This window comes from Podarcis liolepis, assembly GCF_965112155.1.
Source record: "Podarcis liolepis genome assembly, chromosome: 2".
Lineage (NCBI taxonomy): Eukaryota > Metazoa > Chordata > Lepidosauria > Squamata > Lacertidae > Podarcis > Podarcis liolepis.
Genome location: NC_139555.1, coordinates 30,231,673 through 30,253,999, shown reverse-complemented (window position 1 = coordinate 30,253,999; position 22,327 = coordinate 30,231,673). Strand labels below are relative to the sequence as shown.

At 48.3% G+C, this 22,327-nt stretch overlaps 1 protein-coding gene across 2 annotated transcripts; it reads right to left on the bottom strand.

Annotated features, from left to right (window-relative positions):
• Nucleotides 1-1,326: 1,326 nt before the first annotated feature.
• Nucleotides 1,327-12,569, bottom strand: CBX4 (chromobox 4). 2 transcript variants are annotated; one of them, XM_083490124.1, is made up of 5 exons: nucleotides 12,422-12,569; nucleotides 8,710-8,753; nucleotides 7,595-7,660; nucleotides 4,828-4,894; nucleotides 1,327-3,763 (listed from the first exon to the last, which is right to left on the bottom strand). In XM_083490124.1, the coding sequence occupies exons 4-5, from the start codon at nucleotides 4,873-4,875 to the stop codon at nucleotides 2,384-2,386; spliced, it is 1,428 nt and encodes a 475-aa protein (XP_083346250.1). In that variant the 5' UTR covers nucleotides 4,876-4,894; nucleotides 7,595-7,660; nucleotides 8,710-8,753; nucleotides 12,422-12,569; the 3' UTR covers nucleotides 1,327-2,383. The 2 variants fall into 2 exon arrangements, with proteins under 2 accessions (XP_083346250.1, XP_083346249.1); XM_083490123.1 differs by lacking the exon at nucleotides 12,422-12,569 and adding an exon at nucleotides 8,894-9,122.
• Between the last annotated feature and the right edge of the window lie 9,758 nt (nucleotides 12,570-22,327).

Below are 22,327 nucleotides of genomic sequence, written 5' to 3'. Positions count from 1 at the left end.
CAATCATTTCTGGGTTTGCAGGATTCGGGAGCAAAAACGTCCGAGTTCCAGGGCGTTCAATAACCAAGGTACGACTGTACTGCCCTATACCTGCGGGTCTCCAGGCAGTTCACAACATAAAAGCACAAAATACATAATGAAAACAAAAAGAACAACGCAATCTCAAATGTGCTTTGAGATATCAGAAGGCAAAGCCAGTACCTTTTTCAGGTCAGCCTTCCCTGTCCTTTTGCCCTCCAGATGTTTTGGACTACAACTTTCATCAGCCCCACCTGGCCATCAATTGTCAGGGATGGGAGTTATAGTCCAGCAACATTTGGAGGGCAGCAAAAGCTGGGGAAGGCTCTTACAGGCGGACTATTATTTTTGGCGGGGAACGGGAAGGAAGACGGTCCTTTATTTCTAGGATCATGACTTAATCCTGAAAACTAAATCTTCACAGAATGACAGTCAACACAATTTACACTAGCACAACTGCATTCTTTTGGAAGTATCAGTCTGGCAATCTACCTTTCTGGTTAACGTGGCAAGTTGACAAAAGTCCACTCACTTTGCCATGTTCTCTCATGACATGTCAAGGTAGGGCAGAAATTGACTGTTTTATGGCGAGCGGCCTAAGAGACTGCTGTGGATGACTGGTGAGGAAGTTCTGCTGAGGCTCATCTATGTAAACATTTTGTGCAAGTCCTAACAGGGACCTTACAATCTGAAGATGGTGAATGCCAAATAAATCCATGCAACTCTTTGAAACGGACAGCCTGCCTCTTAAGGAACATAATTCTCCTATGGAGGAAGTGTGTGGGAGACAGAATGAGAGCAACATTTTCTTGCTATCATCGAACTCCGATTGTTTATTCTATCCAGGATTTCTTAAGAAGTTACACCTGACCTTTAAGGCGCCAGGGGGTGGGGGGAAGGAGAAGGAATACATGTTTTGATGCTATCAAAGGAGCAGCCTCTGTGTAGGTCTTTTTTTTACAACCAATTACATATGTGCTAGTTGGATGATCATACATGTCAGGCATGACAGCGTTTGGCACCTCGCTCTGTTCCGCACCATTTAAGAACTGAAATCATCTGAAAACTAAAGGAGAACAGAAGCTTGCCCATCGCATTCAAGTGCTTCCTTTGTGGGCTCTCAGCTAGCGAGTGAGAAAGAATTCCAGAGGTCATCTAATCCAAGAATGGAGAACCTATTGCATCCAAAGTACCCCCTGCAGATTATGACCGGAGACCCGAAACAGCAACATATGCTTAGATTGCATGCACAATAACAGGGCCCCCAAGGACAACCAAAGTTGCAATAAATGTACTCAAAACCGCCTGTTGTTTTTGGAAAGGTTTATAATCCTTTGCAATGACTGCATGACACACAATTTTCCTTCCTTCAGCATACAGCCCCCAAAGAGCAACAGGTGCCCATCAGGTCTCCAGGCCCTCGCTCCTCCCCACTTTCCAGCTAGTCTTTGCAACCCAGACCCTAGGCTAGCTGCAGAACATCAAATGCACTTTCAACATATCCATTTAATATTTACATTCAAGCAATTCATAATAATTGGAAGCTTATAGTTTAGACATTTCTAGTAGCAGCAGTTTCTATAATAGCTTGTTTAGCTTTAGATAATGATTATTATTAACTTTTTTTTTTGCACACTGAAAACAAGAATGCGTTGGACACAGTATCAAAAAATATATACCAGAGGAAAAAGGATGGTCCTGCAGTTTTATGAAAAGGAAAAGTAGGGGGGGGGGCGGTGGAATGAAAACCAGAAGTGGCTTTTAAAAAGGGACGAAAATGAAAATATTCTGATATAGCTTTTAATATATATATAATATATGTATTTAATATAATTATATATATATATAGGGCAAATCTAGGGAAACTCCATAAATCTAGTCTTTTCTTAATATTTCATTATATAAATACCTACAAATAAATATAATTGCGTGGCCCACCTTGGAGGGGAGGGGGGCTGCCTTCAGCTCAAACAATACATTTTCAGCAACACCACATACAAACGGGAGCAAGAACAACTCGACAAGTTAGCACTGTTAAAATATAATACTATGTAACTCTCCCGTCAAGTTAACTGGGAAGCTGCCACCCTGACTACCTCCTGGTGCACGAGGCCCAGGGAGGGTGGAGATGGCCCGCCCCCTGGAGGAACCAACCAAGATGGAAGACCACCCTCTAGCGAAGGAGAATCGCCGCACCCCACCCTCCCTTCTTCTGGGGCGTGGCGGGGGTCGTGGGCCACTTCTGATCTTGGGTGGGTGGCACCACAGAGTTACTCTCTGGGCAGAACAATACCTTAGAGGAGGAGGAGGGATGAGGGGGTCATGTGTCAGGCTGCCCAGGGAGAGGGCCGAAGCCTGCGCCTCCTCACACTGTCACATATTCCTTAAAGGTCACAGTCAGGCAGTTCGCCGTCACATCCGTTATTATTATATTCCCAAAGAAAGGCTTGAACTCCTGCACGGGCTCCTCCTCCTCTTCTTCCTCTACCTCAAAGTGTTCCACCGATTTCGGAGGCTCCGGTGCTGGCGGGTCGGCCGGCGCCGGCAAAGTCTCTGGCTTAATGTGCACCAGGCCGGGCTCACTGTCCCCCCGCACCTTGACGCACCGCAAGTCTATGGGCTCGTCCAAGTCTGAGTCCAGCAGGATGACCTCGGGCTGGGAGGCGGGAAGCGCTCGGGCCTCTGGTCTCTCTGGGGTAGGAGGGCTGAGGCAAGTGGGGGCGCTGATGCTCCGGGAAGTGAGGCGCTTCTTGCCGCCCTCCTTGTCCCTGTGGGGTTCGGAGAGGCAGCGCTTGCGCGACCCACCGCAACTGGGCGAGAGGTTCAGCCCCACACATGACGCAGCAGCAGCAGAGTTCTGTTCCTGCGGCCTGGAGTCCAGGGACCACGGGGAGAGGTTGGGCTTGGTGGTGAGCTGAAGGGGTTGCTGTTCAGGAATGGGCGGCTCTTTGCTAGAGGCTGTAGTCTTTTGGCAGTTGGTCCCATGCTCGGCAGGCATTTTACTTGCCTCTGCCCCCGATTTCCCTTGGGGGTCGCTGCCCAGCCATCTCTCCGCCCCGGGCTTTTTCCACGACTCCTGCCTCTCCTCGGAGGCCCCCCTCTTACCAGTCCTGTCCTCAGCCACGCGCTTCTTGGGCGCTTCTCCAGATTTGATCTTCACGGCCTGCATGCCGTTCTCCATGTACTTGCTCATGACAATCACAATGCGGCCGTTCTTGTTCTTGTTCTTGACGATCTTCATCTTGCCGCCTATTCCGTTGCTGGTCACGCCGTCCCGGGGAGGGGGCGGTGGGGGCGGTCCCGTGCCGCTGGAAAGGTTCTTCTCTGCGCCGTTCTTCCCTTCGGCACCCCCCAGGTTCTTCACAGGGTTCAGCAGGCTCTTGGCCGAACCATGAGACCATTTGTCCATGTGGGACATCAAGGGGCTCTTGCTGTGGTCCAAGCAGGCCTGCCCTTGCTGAGGCTCCTTGCTGCTGGGCTGGTAGTGGGGCTCGTACATCTTGGGGTCAGGCTGGTAGTGGTGGTGCTTCTTGCTGTTCAGCTGGTAGTAGTATTTCCCTTTGCCGTGAGACTTGATGTTGCTCTCCTTGCCGTTGGGCTGGTACTGGTGGTGCTTCTTGCTGTTGAGTTCGTACTGGTGCTGCTGGCTTTTGCCAGAGCTGCCCAGGTCCAGCTTGGGCCTGTTCTCCACGGCAGGGTCTTGGAGGCCAGTGAGGACATTGGAACGGCGTGCAAAGGATGGCAGCTGCAAGGAGGAGCAGGGAGGGGGTGGGGAAAACAGTCCATTAAGGGCTTTGAAAGAGAGAGGAGGGCAGCACATTTTACAAGCCATATCGAAACAGATCCTATAAGACCCAGAACTTTTAACAGCAACAGTTTTTAAAGGACGCTCTAGACAAGCTGTTTTTGGACTACAAATCCCATTACCCCTGACCACTGATCCTGCTAGCTAGGGATGATGGGAGTTGTAGTCAAAAAAAAAAACAACCAGTTGCGAGGCCCAAGTTTGGGGAAAACCCTGTTTTAAATGCCTAGTCCAACAACCTCATCCCACCTTTCCCCTAGCTGGCTGAGACAGAGGTGAAATTAGAGGCGACATTCATTTAGTCAATGGTCCTTTGGAGCACAAGGGGGAAAGGATGTCTAAGAAACGTATGTGGAAATGGGGGCAGGCTGGGGCAGGGACAACGCTGCTGTGAACAGCACTCCTTGGCTCCTGTTACATACTTCTTGCCAAGGCACAGGCATCTTGCACTGTAGGTCTCCGCAAGTGAAGCAGAAAGTGTATTTCACAGCCAACTGGGCTACCAAACACAGAATGCAAAGTGGAAGAGAACACCTAAGAATTCTCCTTCTGCTGATTCAAAGACTCTACCAATAAATCTCTTTTGCGGGAGACAGAGGGCTCAGTCATGGTCACCCACGACAGAGACCACATTTGCTGGGCCTTCTCAGAATATATTCCACACATGCTGGCAAAAGGACCTATGAAGTCACAGGATGGCCAGGGCTTCCTCTGCTATTTACAGTTAACAAGGCATGTGTGTGTGTGTGTGTGTGTACAAACACGCCGTCTCCCAGAGCATGATGAAACCAAGATGAAATTCTCTTCCCCTGGGAAAGGCACCAGACAAGGAAGCGGATATTTATTAATTAAACAAAAACAGAACAGGTGTTCAGAAAGCCTTTTAAAAAAATCAGCTTGCTCAGCAAGATTCCCATTTCAGGATTTGGTTAGATCTACTGTTACTGTCTTATCTCACTTTGAAAGTTAGGAGAGAAGGAAGCAGAAGAACTGATTGGATTTACCTGAACCACCAATGGCTTTGGTTTTGGTCCTCGTTTGCGGTACCCCATAAGTTGCTCCTGCCTCTCCCTGAAGAGATATAAAAATCAATAGCGATGCAATTAGGAAACCTCTCTTCCAACAACACACTAAAGAGAACAAGGGAGAGAAATGTGTCCTTTACCGTGCAGGTTAACCATGAACACAAGATTAAGGCTGCAATCCTAAGCACTCTTACTTGGGAGTAAGCCACACTGAGCACAGTGGGACTTCTAAGTAAGGAATCACAGAGCTAGGCAGCATTTTTACTGCAGAGCAGCAGCAGCAGCAGCAGGAGGCTACAGCACTAAAGGCAACAAGACAAAATGCTAAAAGGTCACGGGAATTAACACAAGCCAGCAAGCACTGCTGCCTCGAGCCCCTACAGGGTATCAGTTATTCCAGCGGAGAGGGATGAAATGCACAGACAAGCAAAGGGTGGGAGAAAATTTCACACACCACCTAAAAAAAACACCTTTCATGCTTTGTACATGTAAATGCTAAGGCAGAGTAACAAGTGGAAGAAGAAGTTAAAAAACAATAACCCAGAATACACAGAGTAACCCAATATGGGCATAAGAAACACTCCCTCCAAATTAGTATGCAACCCTGCACACTTTCCAGGGAATGAGCTCCCCCGAATTCAGTCGGATTTACTCTTGAATATACATGTATAGGATTGCAGTTAGTGCAATGCATGAAAATGCCCTGCATCTCTATCCCCAAGAAATTATCAAGATCGAGGAATTCACAGACAAGTAAATAAATAAAAATCTAGTTCTCATGGAGACCAGCATTTTCCGCAACCGTGCAAAAAGGCATAGAAACGCAATAGCTTTTGAAACCAGCCAATCTGATATTTTGCAACAAAACAAGTCATTGAATTACTACGGCCAAGTCTCTCAGGGGGCCATTTTAGCACTTTAAATGGGGCTGAAACATATCTTTTCCGAGGCTGCTTTATCTTGGTTTGCCAACTAACCCACCATTTTGGTAGAAGTTTTAATTTTAAAATGTCAAAACAAATACAGATCCTGTAATTCTAAGAACATTTGGGAGAAAGCAAGTCCTATGTAGATGACAATCCAATCCTATCAATGACTATTCAAAAGTAGGTTTCCTCTAGTTTGATGGGGCTTATTCCAAGAAAAGTAAAACCACACTCTAAGTTGAGTTTATTTCCAACGAAACACACCTAAGGTTTTGCTTACAGCTAGGTCATAAAAACTCACAGAAAACCATGGGGAAGGGGCTTACTTCTGAATAAACATGGTTATGAGAACCTGGGTGGAAACAATGACTGCTGACTTTTAAGCTTTTCTTTCTGCTCACACTCCCCTCCCTGCCACAGGAGACATTCTTTACTGGATCCCTTTTTGCTTATCTTAAGAAACCACCCATAAAATTAGCAATCTGCAAGGAGAGTGTAGAAAGGTGCAAATGTGCACTGGCAGTTAAGGGAGATCTTGTGTAATGGCAAAAACATCTGGGTGCTGACAGCAAATCCTAAACAAAGCGCATCCCAGGGGGGAAGTCCAGGCAAGTCCCCACCCTCCTTGCACTCAGTTCCCCCACGCTGTAGGTGTTTGGGTAACCAGCAACCAACGTCCCACCCATCCCACGCGCTGCCTGCAGAGGAGATGGGAGTCACGAAACCAAACACACACAACGCGGCAGGAAAGCAGGAACTGCCCAGGATGCTAATCACCTCATTAGGATTCACATAATGCACCCCTTCCCCCCACCGCTGCCTCGGAGGCCACTCATGGACTGAAGAGGGAGGGGAGAACGTGCTCCAGGCGCCTGAACCGCGAAGTAACCAAATTATCGATCGAACGCGGGAAAGGGAGGGGGCGGAGCCCGAGGAGGTGCCGCCCCCACCAGGGGCTGGCCGGAGCGGAGCAGGGGCAATGCAAAGCCTGCAACTAGCGCCCTTTCCAAGGTGTGCAGTTCAGGCACCTGGAGAAGCAACCGCTCTTTCTCCGCCGCCCCCCATATCCTGCAAGGCCCAGAGTCCTCAAGCTTAGGGCAGCTTGGCAAACGCACCGAGGGGTGACTGTGGTGTGGGGGGGGGATTGCAAGTGCCTCTCCCCAACGTCGCCTCCTATTCCCCAAGTTTGCGCCAAAATCCTAAGGGAAACGAGTCGCACGCAAAAAGGTAAGCGTATGGCAGCAGCGCCGTATGCACTGGGATCGACCCAATCTCCCGCTGAGGCAGCCAAGGCTCGACGAGAGCTGCATTTTGCAGCCACACAAGCCACACACACGACGAGGGAGGGGCTCTCTGCGAGAGTTTCCGCAGCAGCGATTCTCCCCAGGCAGGCTCTCAGAAAATGCCAAGCGCAAAAGCGGCCGAGCTGGCAAGCAGCGCGCACACCCGCCGCCTCTCCCTTCCGTCACGTGCCAGCAGCAGCACCACCTTGCAACGACCGAGGCGAGGCAACTCGAGCGTCGTCCGGAAAGGAAGTCCCTGCGCTGCAGCGGCGAAGGGGTTAAAGCGGAGTTCCGTCACGCGCAGCGCCGCTTGCACAAGGCTGCCACGCTCCCTGCGACCTGTGCTACTGCAGCAGCAGCAAAGGAAAGGTCCTCGGCACTCCGCGGCCCACCCCGGGACTACCCACCTCCCGCGCAAAAGCAGTGGCTGTTTCTAGGCTTCCCGCTCGTCCACCGAAAATAGATCTGGTTGTACAGTTCCTGACACGGACAGGCAGACAGGCAGACAGACATCCCCTTTGCTCCATAAGCTCTCACCTGTTCTGAAAGGCGATTAAGAGCCTGGGATCCAGGATGTTTTCCTCCGGCTCCCACGTGTTATACCTTGCAAAGGAAATGAAAGGAGGTTTTTTATTTATTTCAAATGCACACCACTTAGCTATATAGTACAATAATTCACATTTGTAGTTCTCGATGGGAGCTCTTAAAACCACACACACACACCCCATGTTGCATGTTAAGGGGCCATTTTAGAGACTGGCCAAGTTAGCCGCCGCCCCCCTCCGGCTTCCCAAGACAGATTTCAAAGTGCGCATTCAGGACTCCAGCCGCTACAGGGAACTGGGGGATGGGCGGAGGGGCTGTAGACTGGGCGGGCGGAGCAGAGAATCTTGTTTATTTAGCGCGGTTATTATTCCGGAGGAATGCCATGCATGCGGCGGCGGGCCAAAAGCCCACCCCCCCTTTCCAAATCTGCCCCCTCCGCCGTCTCGGCATCCTACCCAGTTCCAGCGCCTTTCCCGCCCCCTCCTCGCAGGCTCTGTCATCCAGACCCCACGGAGCTTCCCACTCCCGCACGTCTCCTCTGATCCAGCAGAAGTAGCAGCACGGACCGAGGGACGGTCAAGTTCAATCGCAGTCCCCTCCCAGCCAGTAAGGCAGCACCCTGGTGACAGTGACTGGCCACCTTCCTCCCGGGTCTCTCTCTCCCTCTCGGGCTAGATTCGAGGATTTAAATCGGGTCCTATTCAATGCATTATTTATTTATTTGTGGGGGGTTCTTCCCCTCCTCCTCTCGCCCTCCCTTCTCTCCTCGATCTCGGGTCTGCTCGGTTCTGCAATATGGAGCCTGCTTTCCAAAGGAGCCATTTTCTGCAACTGCTGAACATCAGTCGCCGCCTTTGCCTTCTCTCTCTCTCTCTCTCTCTGAAGCTGCTGGCTCTGCACCGCTTTGCCTCGTTTCTCTACGCTGCCCCCCCCAAATTGCATGCACTTTCCCCCTCCTTTTTATGCATGCGTTAAAAAAAACACACAACCGAGGCATTTTCCGGATTGCTGGAGCATGCAAGCGGAGTGCGTTAGCAGGCAGGCAGGCAAGCCAGGACTCTGCAGCCCGCTGGAAGGTTCCCCCGTCGCCCTTCCCCAGGACTTACTTGGAAGACCATCCTCTCCATTTGACCAGATACTCCACTCGGCCCTGCAAATAAAATAAGGGGAGGGGGGAGGAATAAAAGACGTCAGTCTCCTGAAAGATCCCCCCACCACGCAGTCTGCAGACCAGCAGCCCTCCCCTCTCCGCCCTCCACCCTGGAGCTGCAAGGACCGTCGCTCGCTCACCTTCCGGATACGCTTCTTTTCGATGCTTTCCACCGCAAAGACATGCTCGCCCACCGTCGGCAGCTCCATTTTGGGTAGGGGGGGCTGGGTGGGTGGAGGAGGGGAGCGTGAGATCGGGCGGGGGGGGAAACCCTAGGGCTGGGGTGTCTTGCAGTCAGACAGCGCTCTCCGGCTCTCTCCGCTCGCTTCGCCTTCCCAGACAACTGAGCTCCAGCCTCTTGCAGCAGCGCAACTCATGCAAATCATCGCAAGGACGTCACGGGGGGGCGGGGAGCTTGCTGCCTGTCAAAGAGAAAAGCGGCCCGGGGATTGGCTCCGCGCCGTCGAGGGGCGGGAAAAGCGGGGGAGGGGAAACGGAGAGAATGTTAGGGAGGCGGAGGAGAAGGGGTTTCGATTTAATCCCCCCCTTGCATGCAGGCGGTGTGTGAGAGTAAGGGGGGGGAAGGGTCGACTGCTCCATTGCTCAGCAATCTACCCTAGTCAGCCCCCCCACCTAAAATTTCGAAATCCGCCCGTGTAAAAAAAAAGTCTTTAGGGTGGTATTCAGTCTCTCTGGATAGCAGCACTGCAGGGGCAACTGTGCCCTTTGGCAAAGTCTTATGCAGGGAAGGAACCATTTTCGGGGACCAAACCGGAGGACTGAGGAGTTGCAAAGTAGCAGCCCCCCCAAAAAAACACCTTATTGATTTTTCTGACGGCTTCGTAGCGTCAGAAGCGTAGGGGCTGATCCGCAAAGTTTTCCATTTATTTGCTGTGGGGTTTGTTCTGCAATGGGGTGAGGGTGGGGGAATGACCTTTTTTTAACATGACGGAACAAGCTTTAGATTAAAGGGGACCCGGCAAAGTCTATATCTGGGAGAGAAGGGCAACCGGGGGCAACGCGGTGGTGGGTGGGCGAGGTTTCAGCCACGTCAAACGTCAAATAAGATGAGCAGGTCCACTCCGGCCCTCGGGCAGCCTAGTCTCGCGACAGAAAAGTACGGTAGCTTCTCCCTGGAGAAGGAATAGCTTCTCCCGGTTTGCCGGATTTAAATTCTGATCTTGGATCCCAGTCAGTCAATCCTTTAAAAATAAAATAAAAACTGCCCTTTTCGAGATGGTCACCTAAGGCTTCTACTAAAGGTTTAGGAACCTTCAGTCTCTTTATGCTGCGCGCATAAGGGCAGAAGTTGAACAATAAAAAAGGCAATGGAAACCTTCGCTGGAGTGGCAGGTGAGCGGGAGGAGCTGTGGGGGCGGAGAAAGTGCAGGGCACCCCCCGAAAGCTGCCAGCGAGCTGGGGTTGGGGCGCGTGCGAGCCCTCTGCTCTGAACCCCAGTGGGAGAATTTGGAGAAGCTCTGCAGCATGTAACCCTCGTGGCATGATATAAACGGGGGAGGCGATGGGAGCTGGCCAGCTCTTGTTGGAATGGGGCGACGTGGAAGATGAGAAGTGGAGAACTTCAGAAGATGTGGACACACAGAGACAGACAGACGGAGAGAGAAGCAGTCTTGCAACAGAGGCAGCCCCGCTGCCCAGATCCCGAAAAACTTCAGTGGATGGGGGTGGGGAAGCTTTGCGGGGCACAAGATTATATTCCCCAAATGTATGGGAAAGGGGCGAATCCCCCTTGTCAGTCGCCCCGCAAGGTGGGCGGGAGAGAGAGGGCACCTTTTTCGGAAACTAGAGCCCCAGCCCGATTGGTGCGATCGTGGCTTCCACCGGGAGAGTTTACCAGAGGCTGGACAGTTCCCCTCCTAACCGGAGCTCACACACGTGCGCAAAGTTGCCCAGTGTTTTTTTTTAGTGTTTTTTTTGGGGGGGGCGGTTTCATGAGAAGGCGATCGACCCATTTGCCCCGGAGTGTCGTGCGCCCTAGGGGAGTACCAGGTTTATTGTGGCGCGATGAGTTGGTGGCTTTCTTTTTTCGGGAACAGTCGATTTAATCAGCTGGCTTATATATATATATATATATAGCCCCCCGGCTGTAATTCCAGCAGAGATCTTTTGCTCCCCCCCCCTTAATGGGGCTCGGCTTGGGCTAAGCGATGTTACGGCAGAAAAACGCCAATACCTCTGTCCACACACGGCCGAGGTTCTGGGAGCTCATCGGGTCTGAGAAGAAGCGGATTAATCTCAGCAAAGGGGAGTATTTACCACACTGATGGAATCGTCCTTCTCTCGCAGCCAATTACGCGAGATGTTGCTGGAAACCGGAGCACCGGGGACGCGCTGGCGCTAAACTAGTGGGGGGGGGAGGGGAAGGGGATGCCTGGCTTTCTACGATCTCCCAAATCTGCTCTGGCCAAACGGGTCCTTCGGATGACACAGACAGAGGAGGATGCGCAAGCAGCCAGCTAGCCGGTGTATTCAGCACACCGTGGAAAGATGGTCGACCCAGATCGTTTTTTATTAATTAACCAGCAATAACCTTTCATTAAAAAAAAGATTCAGAGGAAGGCGGGCCCTTAGAACTGTACATCAAGCCCTCTTCTCTCCACGCCCCCCCTTCCTCTCCCTATATTTTCCACGTGCTGTTAGCTGGTGTGTTTTTTTTAAGCAGCAAGTGAGCAATCTCATCTTCTCTCAGTTGCCCGCCAGTGCGCCCCCTACTGATGTCTGCGGGAAATTTAGCGCCGCTTCAACCGAGCGGAATCTGCTAACTGCCCTGGAGGCGAGGAGCCCGATCCGCGGATCAGGAAATGGAGGGTGGGATGGGGGAGGGGGGAGTTTGCATTTTCTGCATTTGGACAATACAAAAAAATGCAATCGCTAGTCCCCAATCTATGCGCTACAGTTGATCCTATGGGGGCGGGGGCGGATACTTCATTCATAGGGACCTGCAAGATCCTATCCTGCTACTTTGCACTAATCCAGAAGAGCTATCGCCTCTTGTTTCTGTACTGATCGAGGATTAGACTTTTCCTTTTCCACATACTATCCAACATACTAATGCTATCCAATTACTATTCCACATACTACCAAGTGGGGAAAACCTGACCTCTTACATCACTTTATACATGTGAACACTAAATTGTACTTAGGATGTTTGAAATGGTTGATCCGGATCAAGAGTTCTTCGCAATACATTATTGGATTACGCGCCATTTTAAAAGCTGGGTGTGTGAGCTCTTTAAAAAGTAGGACATAATTCGGTAGGTCTGCTGCTGCTGGTGGTGGTGGTGGTGGTGGTCTGGATCGTTTTAGGATCCTCGGTTCTGCTGCTGAAGTGATTTTACCCAGTTTGAAAAGGGGTTGGGGGCTGTCAAATAGGTAGAAGGAAAGAAGCTGTTTGACCAAGTGGAACATTCCTGTCTCAGCCTGAAACCAAAGACACAGCGGAGAGAGAGAGAGAGATTGGGAAGGAAAGAAAACAATTGACTCGGTGTAAGGATTGTAGCAGAGAGAATGCGCAAAACACCCACGCTCAAATCCCGCGTTACAGCATCTCCAGAGCAAAATCGAATGAGGGACAGAGACAGACTCTAAACAAACGGATTGTCCACCGATTTTGCAGCGTTTACCTCGTTAGAGCCCAAATTCCCTACCTTGCTCCTTTCCCAAAAACTTCATTCCACTCCGTTTATCCCACCTGGAATGAGTTTTCATTGGAGAGGCACTAGGGAATAGTTCGGAGAGAAACGGACGAATGACTTCCCCGCTTCTCCCATCCGCTTCCAATCGAAGCCCCACCGGACGCTGGCATTGTGTCATAACGACACACGGCATGACGCAATAAAACACAACGACCCTGAAGCTGGGAGAAGCAGCCTGCGGGTGGCCCGAAGAGGGAAGCCAATAGAACGGCACAGAAGAGGGGAAAGAGGATTAAACAACCTGGAGACAGTGAACAACAACCATGGAAAAGTTCGGGGGTTGTGTATTTTAAAAGCTGCGATAAACACACACCGGAAAAGAGAGATCGTCTGGAACAGGGTTTGCCAAGTACTGACGCCTTAAGGGTCTTTGAGAGTTGGCTAGAAGGGAGAATTTCTCCAGGTGCAGCTTCTCCTGCCACAAAGCACTGCAGTGACAGGAAAACTTGACCCTCTGAAAGATGCAGATGCTCTCCTGGCTCAGGATCACCTGAGTTTAAGCATCTTAAGCAGAGGGGTTGTAAAATAGCAGCTGTGGCATCTGCAGCAAGTTGATATTATTATTAATTTGTATACCGCTTTTATGCCCAAAGGGCAGTTGGCTGCATCCATTTCTGGCTTTCTATGTTAGCCTGCGGAGGAAGAGTTTAGGATCCAGCGCGTTTTCTTTCCGTCCCCATTCCCCGCCCCCAATGTCACCAATAAAGCAGTTTCCTGGGCGGGCGGGGAGATCTCTGCCTGAAGCCCCCCAGTGGGGCTACCAACTCCATTCTGCCGCTTCTCATGTGGAAATGGACAGGAAAACGGAAAGCTCACAACTAAAACCCCAAGGTCCCAAGAACGAAATGCCCTGCCATCTGATCGTGCCAGGAATACATTACACGGACATCTAAAATCAGCCAGGAGAATTGCAGTTACCAATCGTTCTCTCACTCACGCATATACACACACAGCGTCAGCAAACGGGCGCCTGGCTCTTTAAGGGGATATTATTACATTCAAAGGGGCCGCACAAACAAACTCTCCTCTCGACCTGTCTCTAAAGTGTCCGCTGGATTCCTTTAATCCGGGCTGTTGGGGAAGTGAGGACCAAGTCCTAAACTGCGAACCAGGAATACCGAGCGAACCATTTTAGACACCAGGATCTGACTTGCACTAGCCACTCCTGCTGCTGCGCTGAATTTTGAAGCAACCGATTGTAACCCGGGTGGTGGTGGGGAAGTCGGTTGGGCATTAGGTCGGTTGTAGGTTAACTTGGAGGAAGCCGGGCAGCGGATGGAGCCGACCTCCAGGATGGAAGCTGCGGGCTTGATTCTGTTGAACTCCCCCGGTACCTCCTTGGGGAGCAGTCCTTCGCTGCAAAGGCGTCTTTCCTGGAAGTGATTTGGGCCGGGGAAAGAAGAACCCACTTAATAGGTCAGGAATCTATTTTGGATTAAAAAGGGCCGGCGGAGGCATTCATTCAATGCTAGCGGCGTGTGATTCATTATAAACCCCAGGAAGTCTCGCCGACCCACAGGGTTTTGGGTGTTCCAAAGCAGCTCCCTTTTTAAAAACTTGGGGGGGGGGGGTTGAAATGAGTTAGGAAACGATCCCGAGGCGATCTCGAAGCTTTCCAGGAATTTCCGTGAGGACTCTGGAATCCCAGGATCATCTCCCCAAAAAAATAAAAAATTCTTAAAGTGGTAAAGAATTTACGCGTTGGGAGGAGGCGGAAGAAGAGGAGGAAAGGGGAGAAATCCCCGTGCGTGTGGCTCGAAACGGTGCTATTAATATTTCCTTTTCCAGCGGCGCTCCTCGCCCTTCCGGAGCGGAAAGAGTTAAGCGTTTCCGTATGCAAATGAGGCCGGAGTTGGCAGCCACGTGTGTCGCTCGCGAGGGGGAGGAAAGCGAACGCCGATGGCTCGCTGCGCGCTCGGGTTCTGCAGGCGCCCGCTGGGACCAGGAGCGGCCGAGCAGCGGACTGGCGGTGGCGGGGAAGGGCCGCGGGTCCCTCGCTTGTCTCCGCAGCGTGGAAGGCTGGATTTTAATTTTTTCCCCAAATTAACCCGCACTGCCCTTCCTCCCTCCCGCGGCAACAAGGCCCCTTCCTCGGAGCTTTGTTCCTTTTGTTATCCAAGACAAGCACCCAATCGTAAGGGCTGCACAGGGTTAGAGAAACCCAGCCAGTTCGTGGACGAAATCTACGATGATGCCTAACTGGCGGCGTTCACACGTGCGTGGTGTTCTTGACTCCAACAGGCACGTGGGGACGCGCTCTCAGGACCTCTGGACGTCAGGAGGTTCGAGTTCAAAGGGGGAATCAAATTTAGACACTTGTCAAAAAATTATTTCCCCTTGTCTTTGTGCACGTCGAAACCAGGTGGGATGCAACCACAGTTCAGAACTGCAAAGTTAAAACGAAGAAGAGATGGATTGGGGGGGGGGGACAAACACATCTATTTGCCTTTTTTGTTAACGCATACCGATTTGGGCATATTTAAAGAGTTTAACGTGTTGGTGAGCCGGTGTAATGTCTACCCCGTTTCCCTTCTCATTGGCTGTGAAGTCGAACCCTGCCCACTTTGGGTGGGGGACTTTGGCTGTGCAGTCTGTGGACCATAGTGGGAACCTGGAGTCTGCCACTTGTTTTTATTTGGGAGCAAGTTTTGGGGGGGAAGGATTGCTCCCAAGCTGTTACTGGTGGGGGAGCACACTACAGATGCACAATTAATGTTATCGTTACTATTACTAATGATAATATGGAAAAATCATGATTATGTCTTCAATTTATATTCCTGTCTCTTCTTTTTCTGCTCTTTAGGAGATGGCAGCCATTTTGTGTTAGGTGACTTATTTCCTTGAGTAGTGTAAAAAGTTGCTCCTTGATGTCTGAGGTAGACAGCAAATTGTTCTTATGCCTTGAAGAAACCTCCATTATTAACATTTTTACCATTAAGGGTGCATGCCTTGGCTAGAAATATGCCAACTGAGGGGCCATAAAATGATAGCACAAATAGAGGAGTGCTGGGCCTGTCAATAAGCAACCGTAGAATTGGGGGGCATTTTTCGGTGAAGGATGAAAGAGAAAAGTTGTGTACCTCTAATAAGGACAACCTTTTGTTATTTTCTAACTAAACAGAAATTCAATGAAAGAAAAGTGAGGCACAAATGAAAGTTAAATTTAAACACTTAAAAATACTTTTTTTGGGGGGGGGGTAATTTAATTCTTTATTGACAAAGCACACACTTGCACTAGCTCCTAAGGTGCACTGAACACACACACATGCTTCTGACATCTAAGTAGGTAGCATCCCCTCTTCCTTTTTACTTAAAAATACTTTTTAATACAAAAGCTGAAATCTTTAGAACAAAACAAATGACTCCAGGAAGAAGACAATAGAGGGGGTGAGGGATGACACTGCTGCGCAATAAAACACAAAAGCCCAGAACAAACTGAGCAGTTAGAAAGGCCTTTGATGAAGTTCTTTATTTTGTTAGGTAATTGTAGAAGCAGCACATAAGAACATTCACAAACACACAGGGTGGAGGATGTGGGGAGGAGGAAAAGTGAGAGACTGTTTGGATCCCTTGGCTATTTTGGAATACATACAGAACTGCTTTCCAGACTGGCATATCTTGAACATCTGAAGAACACTGCGCTTCTTTGTTTGCTTTTGAAGGGACAACACTGCGTGGCCTAGAATCCTGCAGTGAGGGGATGTTTGTGTCTGTAACATTTTCTATCACTTTTCAATAACTGTGTTTCCCAAAAGCAGTTCCCAGTAATAATAACACCACAACAATGAAGAATAATAGCTATAATCGGCAATTAGAAAACAACAGCAACAAAGCAGAATGGCAGATACAACAATGGCATACAGCCAAACTTTGTCAGATAAAAATCAAACAAAAAAGACAAAACAAAAATCAATGGATATTTACTTGCCCTTAAGAAGAAAGAGACTGTACCTGCCAGCCTACCTTCAAGGGAACTGGAGGTTAGAGACCACTGCCAAAAAGGTCCTGTTCCTTGTCAGTGACAGACAATTCCCTAACTGGTAGAACATGAAGCAGGACCTGATTAAAAGATTTTAATATGCCAGGGCAACCTGGAAAAAGAAATAAAACAAAACAGAAAAATAAATAAAAAATAAAAAAATCCTTCCAGTAGCACCTTAGAGACCAACTAAGTTAGTTATTGGTAGGAGCTTTCGTGTGCATGCACACTTCTTCAGATACACTGAAACAGAAGTCATCAGACCGTGGGTGGGAATGGGTGATTGGGGTTTACCACACCCATCCGCCAATCACCCATTCCCACCACCCTTCTGAGTAATACCCCTCCCCACCCTCTCACTATATTTAAGGGTCTGGTGACTTCTGTTTCAGTGTATCTGAAGGAGTGTGCATGCACACAAAAGCTCATACCAATAACTAACTTAGCCGGTCTCTAAGGTGCTACTGGAAGGATTTTTTTTTATTTTCTTTTGTTTCGACTATGGCAGACAAACATGGCTACCTACCTGTATATGGCCCATCCCACTTCGGGCTTTAAAAACTAGTGATTGCAGCTTGAGTTTGACCATAGGATTGTAGAGTTGGAAGGGACCCCAAGGGCTCAATCCCCTGCAATGTAGTTGGTTTGGAAGTGATGTGGAAGCATACAGCTGTTAACATGTCAGCAGTCAACTTCTTTTCTGGTTGAGGCCTCTAGACCATCTTCAAGGGTAGTCCCATATAAAGAGTGTTAACAGTAGTCTAATCAATAACCATACAGCATGAACCAACTGTGGCAAGAGCTTTGCCCTCCAGTAGTGGGTGCAGTTGGTGCATCGAGTTAAGCTGGTCAAAGGCACTTGAGGTCAGAGCCATCACCTGGGCAGTGCAGTGCCAAGGAGAACTCCCGAGTTGTGAACCTGATCTCTCATCAGTTCCCCAAAACTAACCGCTCAGTATCATTATCTCTGTTCTGATATAAATGAGTTTCAGCTTATTAACCTTCATTACTGATTTCAAGCATGCAGTTCAGAGACTTTACTGCCACGTGAAGATCTGATAACAAAGCAAAGATCTGATAACAAAGCAAAATGAAATTGGGTGCTGTGTGTGCCTACAACAACCCAGTTCCCCAGAGAACTTCAACAACAGTTTCATACACATGTTCAATGGCATAGGAGAGAATATAGATCCCTGCTGAACTCGAAGAAACACAAGAAAGCAGTTGATTTGGAGCATCTTCAAAGCATGGTAAATTGTCAGGCGTTTAATTAGCACCACATTTTTAACAGCTAAAGCTGCCATCTTATGCACATTTACCTGGGAACAAGCCACCTCGAAAGTATATTCCAAGGAAACACATACAGGATTGTCTGGAACAGGGGTGCGGATTTATAAAAAATATTGGGGGGGGCCGGGAAAGCTCATGAATAATAAATAAGCTCATGAATATGCAGATAAAGTGGCGCCGCCTCCTCGTGAGCGAATAGGAGAGAGCGTGCTGCGCCTATTAATCAGCTCCGAAGGAAATTGGGTGGAGCTTTTGCTCGGGAGGGAGGGCAGGAGGCATGCAGCCCGACCCTGTGCATTTTGGGCTGGGGGAGGGGCGGCGGTGGCGCTCTGCTGGAGGAGCGCCCGAGATTATTGGGGCGGAGCCCCCCCAAACGAATTTTTGAGGGGGCTCGGGCCCCCTCAGGCCCCATGGAGTCGGCGCCTATGGTCTGGAATAATACAGAAAGTGATATTGTATCCTCAAGTTCTGTTTGGTACAATGTAATATAGTTTTGTATCAAAACCTGGTTTTCGGTGTGTTACGGTAATGGCTGCAGGAGGCAGGGCAATATACATTCATTTCATGGTTCACTTTGTCTTAACAAGAGCAATGTATGATTTTATGTGCACGACTGCTTTGTGGAGGGGAAGATGTTTTGGGGAACGCTATTTGGATTTCTTTGCCCTAGGCTAGGCCATATTCCACTCCATGGGTGATAATCAGTTGTGGCATCCTGCTTGTGAAAACAGGTTTGGGGACCCTCTGAAGCAGATTTAGGAGGTGGGGCTGCAGGAGGCAGGGAAGGAGAATCCTGTCACATCCACTAATGTGAAGTTGGATCTCTCTCCAGGGTTTCTGCAACATGGGACATTTCGTGAAGCTCTGCTGGTATATTGCAAAATAAGCGAGGACCCCTGATAAACAAGAGACAACTCCTGGCACCCCAGCTCATAATGCTTTGGTTAAAGAGAAAGCATTTGTGTTTGGCGGGGTGTGGGGAGAAGGTGCTATGATTAAACCAGCCAGTCAAATGGATAAAGTCTTAAAACAGGAAATAAGCACTAGCCAAAGGTTTGCCTGTAACAAGAAGGACCAGTCCCTTGGACTGGAAGCAGAACAGGAAAAGCAAAGCTCTCTGAGCTTGCAAGGAAAGGGCCTACTGGATATCACCATTTGCACACACCTTTCTGGCTAGGAGCTGAACAAAGACCCTGCCTCTGCACTGTCACAGAGCTGAGCCAATAAAAAGCAAACTGATATTACAATTTTGATTTCCCTGGGGGCCTGATGGGGCTTAATGTAAGAATTATTATCCATTGTGAATAGCAGCTGATATAGAGTGCTCAGAGGAAATGGTGGTGGTGTGTTTTTTTAAAAACCCAAACCAAAACAGTCATCTACTTAATGCTAAATTTTCACCTGCATGCATTAAGAGTTTGTTAAACTTATTTTAAAGAGAGGGGATAAATGCCCTGTAATCTTGCCTAATGTACATTTGCAAGAAAACCAGAGAAAGCTTAAATGCAAAAAAAAGATCTGGGTGAAAAGTGCCTGCTGGATGAGGTTGGGTATTTATTATGATTATTATTATTCAACCCCCCCTCCATCAGGGTATTTCTGCAGGCCCGCCCCACGTTTATTCTGCTGAACTTTAAAAGGATATCTGCATCTGAAAAAATCTCAATATTTCCTCTTTAGAAACAGCCAAGCATAAAAGTGATCCATCGCCCCCCAGCTGCCTTTATACCTTTCCTAAACACACAAATTAATTTACTCAGGTTCTTTGTTTAAAAAAACCCACCCACGGCCCACACCCAGCTACAATAATCCTGCCTCAGGTGAAAACAAAAGCCCACCATTAAAGTGTATAAAGGCAGAAGCCACATCTCAGAGACTGCTAGCATTCAGTGTTATAATCATTCAATTTCAAAGAGTTTAAATTGCTAAAAAGCCAGATCTGACAATATGGATTTCGGCAGGATATTCATCTGGGTTTTCTTCCTGGACTGATTGCACATGATTTGACAGTAATGATTATAATGGGGCCTATAATGTTGTCTTTGCCGTCCTACTACCTTGAAGGTTTATGAACTGGTTATGTATCTTTTCCTTTGTAGGTGTTTTAATATTTTTAAGGCATATTGCTCAGTTCCACAGAAACCACAACTGTACCATATACACAAGTGGGATCCAGTTTTTTTTAAAAAAAAATTTCACTTTATAATACATATATATGGAAATACTGTATTACAAATATGGGGGTCTGAAATATTAAAAGGAAGGTGAAGGGCTGAAATCTTATCCACACCTACCTGCGAATAAGTTATATTGAGCTTCATTCTGAGTAGACAGGCATATGTTTTCACTGTTGCCCAGATTAAAATAGATACGCTTGTGAAAAGGTATTTTGGGCTGATGGTTATTATTGTAAAATACCATAGGGATTCCTTGATTCAGGCAGTCGAGAAAGAGCACTTAATGCAAAAAAAGTTTGTGTTTTCTTAACCAAGAATCCTTAAAGTATTTCCTGATTTGAGATCCCAGAGCAGACCTCTGCAAGGCGAATTAATCAGTTAAAACTAAAGGCAGTTAATTGACCAAAAACCCTTGAATCGGTTGACAACCCTACTCATTTGTTTCTGAGAGAAAAGGTTTACACAAAGTTTCTTGTGAAAGGTTTCTAAAGACCTTTAATGGTTCTTCCTGGCAATTAAGACCAAGATAATGGTATTCTAATCACATCCTGCTTACTGATATTGTTCTGTTGTTCAGAACTGTGAACCTACAGAACAATGTTGAACAACTGTACACTGTGCTCATTTTTCACCCGTTTCCACAGCACATGTGTGCAAACGTGTAATAATTTACACAACACTTTTCATAGTCCACAGAGAACTTTTCAGTATTCAGGTCAACCCATGATCACACCAGACTCTGTCTCCCCCACCCCCCATGATAGAGGTCCCAAGGACTCTTCATAAATGTAGAATTTATGCCCTCCCATAAATCTATTTGGGGTTCGCAGAGATCAAGTTCACTGACCCATCCTCCACACTGGCTCCCAGGATGTGAGTAGCTTATCATTTTTCCGGGTAGTGTACATGGACCACAGATATGCTCATTTGAAGGGAGGGACTCTCACCTCCCAGTCAGATGTCAGGTTCTTTCAGGAAATAGATATTGTCTTGCTTTTCAGTAGCACTGCTGCCCAGCAATATTAGAACCTTCAGATACAGATAGGTAGCCGTGTTGGTCTGCCATAGTCAAAATAAAAAAATTCCTTCCAGTAGCACCTTAAAGACCAACTAAGTTAGTTCTTGGTATGAGCTTTCGTGTGCATGCACACTTCTTCAGATACACTGAAACAGAAGTTGCCAGATCCTTCTATATAGTGAGAAGGTGGGGAGGGGTATTACTCAGAAGGGTGGTGGGAATGGGAGATTGGCAGATAGCTGAGATGAGCCTGTTGACGACTCTTAACGACTGCAATAGGTCTTACAGGAAAAGGCAAGGGGTGAAAAGGTGAAAAATGGCTAGTCATGTATAATGAGATAAGAATCCAATGTCTCTGTTGAGACCAGGTCTCTCCATGGTTTTAAGTTTGGTAATGAGTTGCAATTCAGCAGCTTCTCTTTCCAGTCTATTTCTGAAATTCCTTTGTAGTAAAACAGCTACTTTGAGATCTTGTATAGAATGTCCTGGGAGATTGAAGTGTTCTCCTACTGGTTTCTCTGTTTTGTGATTCTTGATGTCAGATTTATGTCCGTTTATTCTTTGGCGTAAGGTTTGGCCTGTTTGTCCAATATAGAGAACTGAAGGACACTGTTGGCATTTGATGGCATATACAATGTTAGACGATGAGCAATTAAATAGTCCTGAGATGGTATGTGTGATGTTGTTGGGGCCAGTAATGGTGTTGTCCGGGTGTATGTGGCAGCAAAGTTGGCATCTGGGTTTATTGCAGGCTCTGGTGCCAGTGTCCGTGTTAAGAACCTTCAGGTGTTGCTGAAGTACAGATCCCGCCCCCCCCCCAGCCATTGGCCATGCTTGCTGAGGCTGATGGGAACTGTAGTTCAGCAACATCTAGCAAGCCAAAGATCCCTCAGACCTGATATAGAGAGAACCACTATTGTGAATAAACTTGCCCAGTTCAGACCAGTGCAGAATCTCAACCTCTTGACTGGGGGTGACACTGAGACCTTGCAGCTCAGGAGGGTGATTGGAAAGGGAGCAAATCTGTGTGCCTTCCTCTGATCCAACCACAATTTAGCACCATTTAGCAAATGGATCAATGTCAGGGGTGGGGGTGGAATCATTTCTGGCTTACAAAAATGGATACATTTTGGGTAGAACAGGACTTTGTTCAACAAAAGGGAAAACCGATTTATTTTTAAAGGGATTTCTAAAATTTATTTTCACTACCACATATCCATATTAAACTGTTGATCGGACTAGTTGCTCTCAGAAATCACAGGGTGAGGAATAAAAGATGTGGAAAAGAGAACAAAATAGGAGGCGAGCTGATCTGCAAAGCTAGCTCAGAATCAGCGTGGGTGTTTTCCCAGCTATTCAGGCCCTTATGTCCCTCATTCATTCCAAGAGGCAGG

Bases quoted from the DNA above. Each gene is read 5' to 3' on its own strand.
- CBX4 (XM_083490123.1), bottom strand. From the start codon at position 8,962: ATGGAGCTGCCGACGGTGGGCGAGCATGTCTTTGCGGTGGAAAGCATC. The intron at 8,754-8,893 runs GTGAGCGAGCGA...TTTTATTTGCAG, and splicing joins AAAAGAAGCGTATCCGGAAG to GGCCGAGTGGAGTATCTGGT. The intron at 4,895-7,594 runs GTGAGAGCTTAT...ATATCTCTTCAG, and splicing joins TTAATCGCCTTTCAGAACAG to GGAGAGGCAGGAGCAACTTA.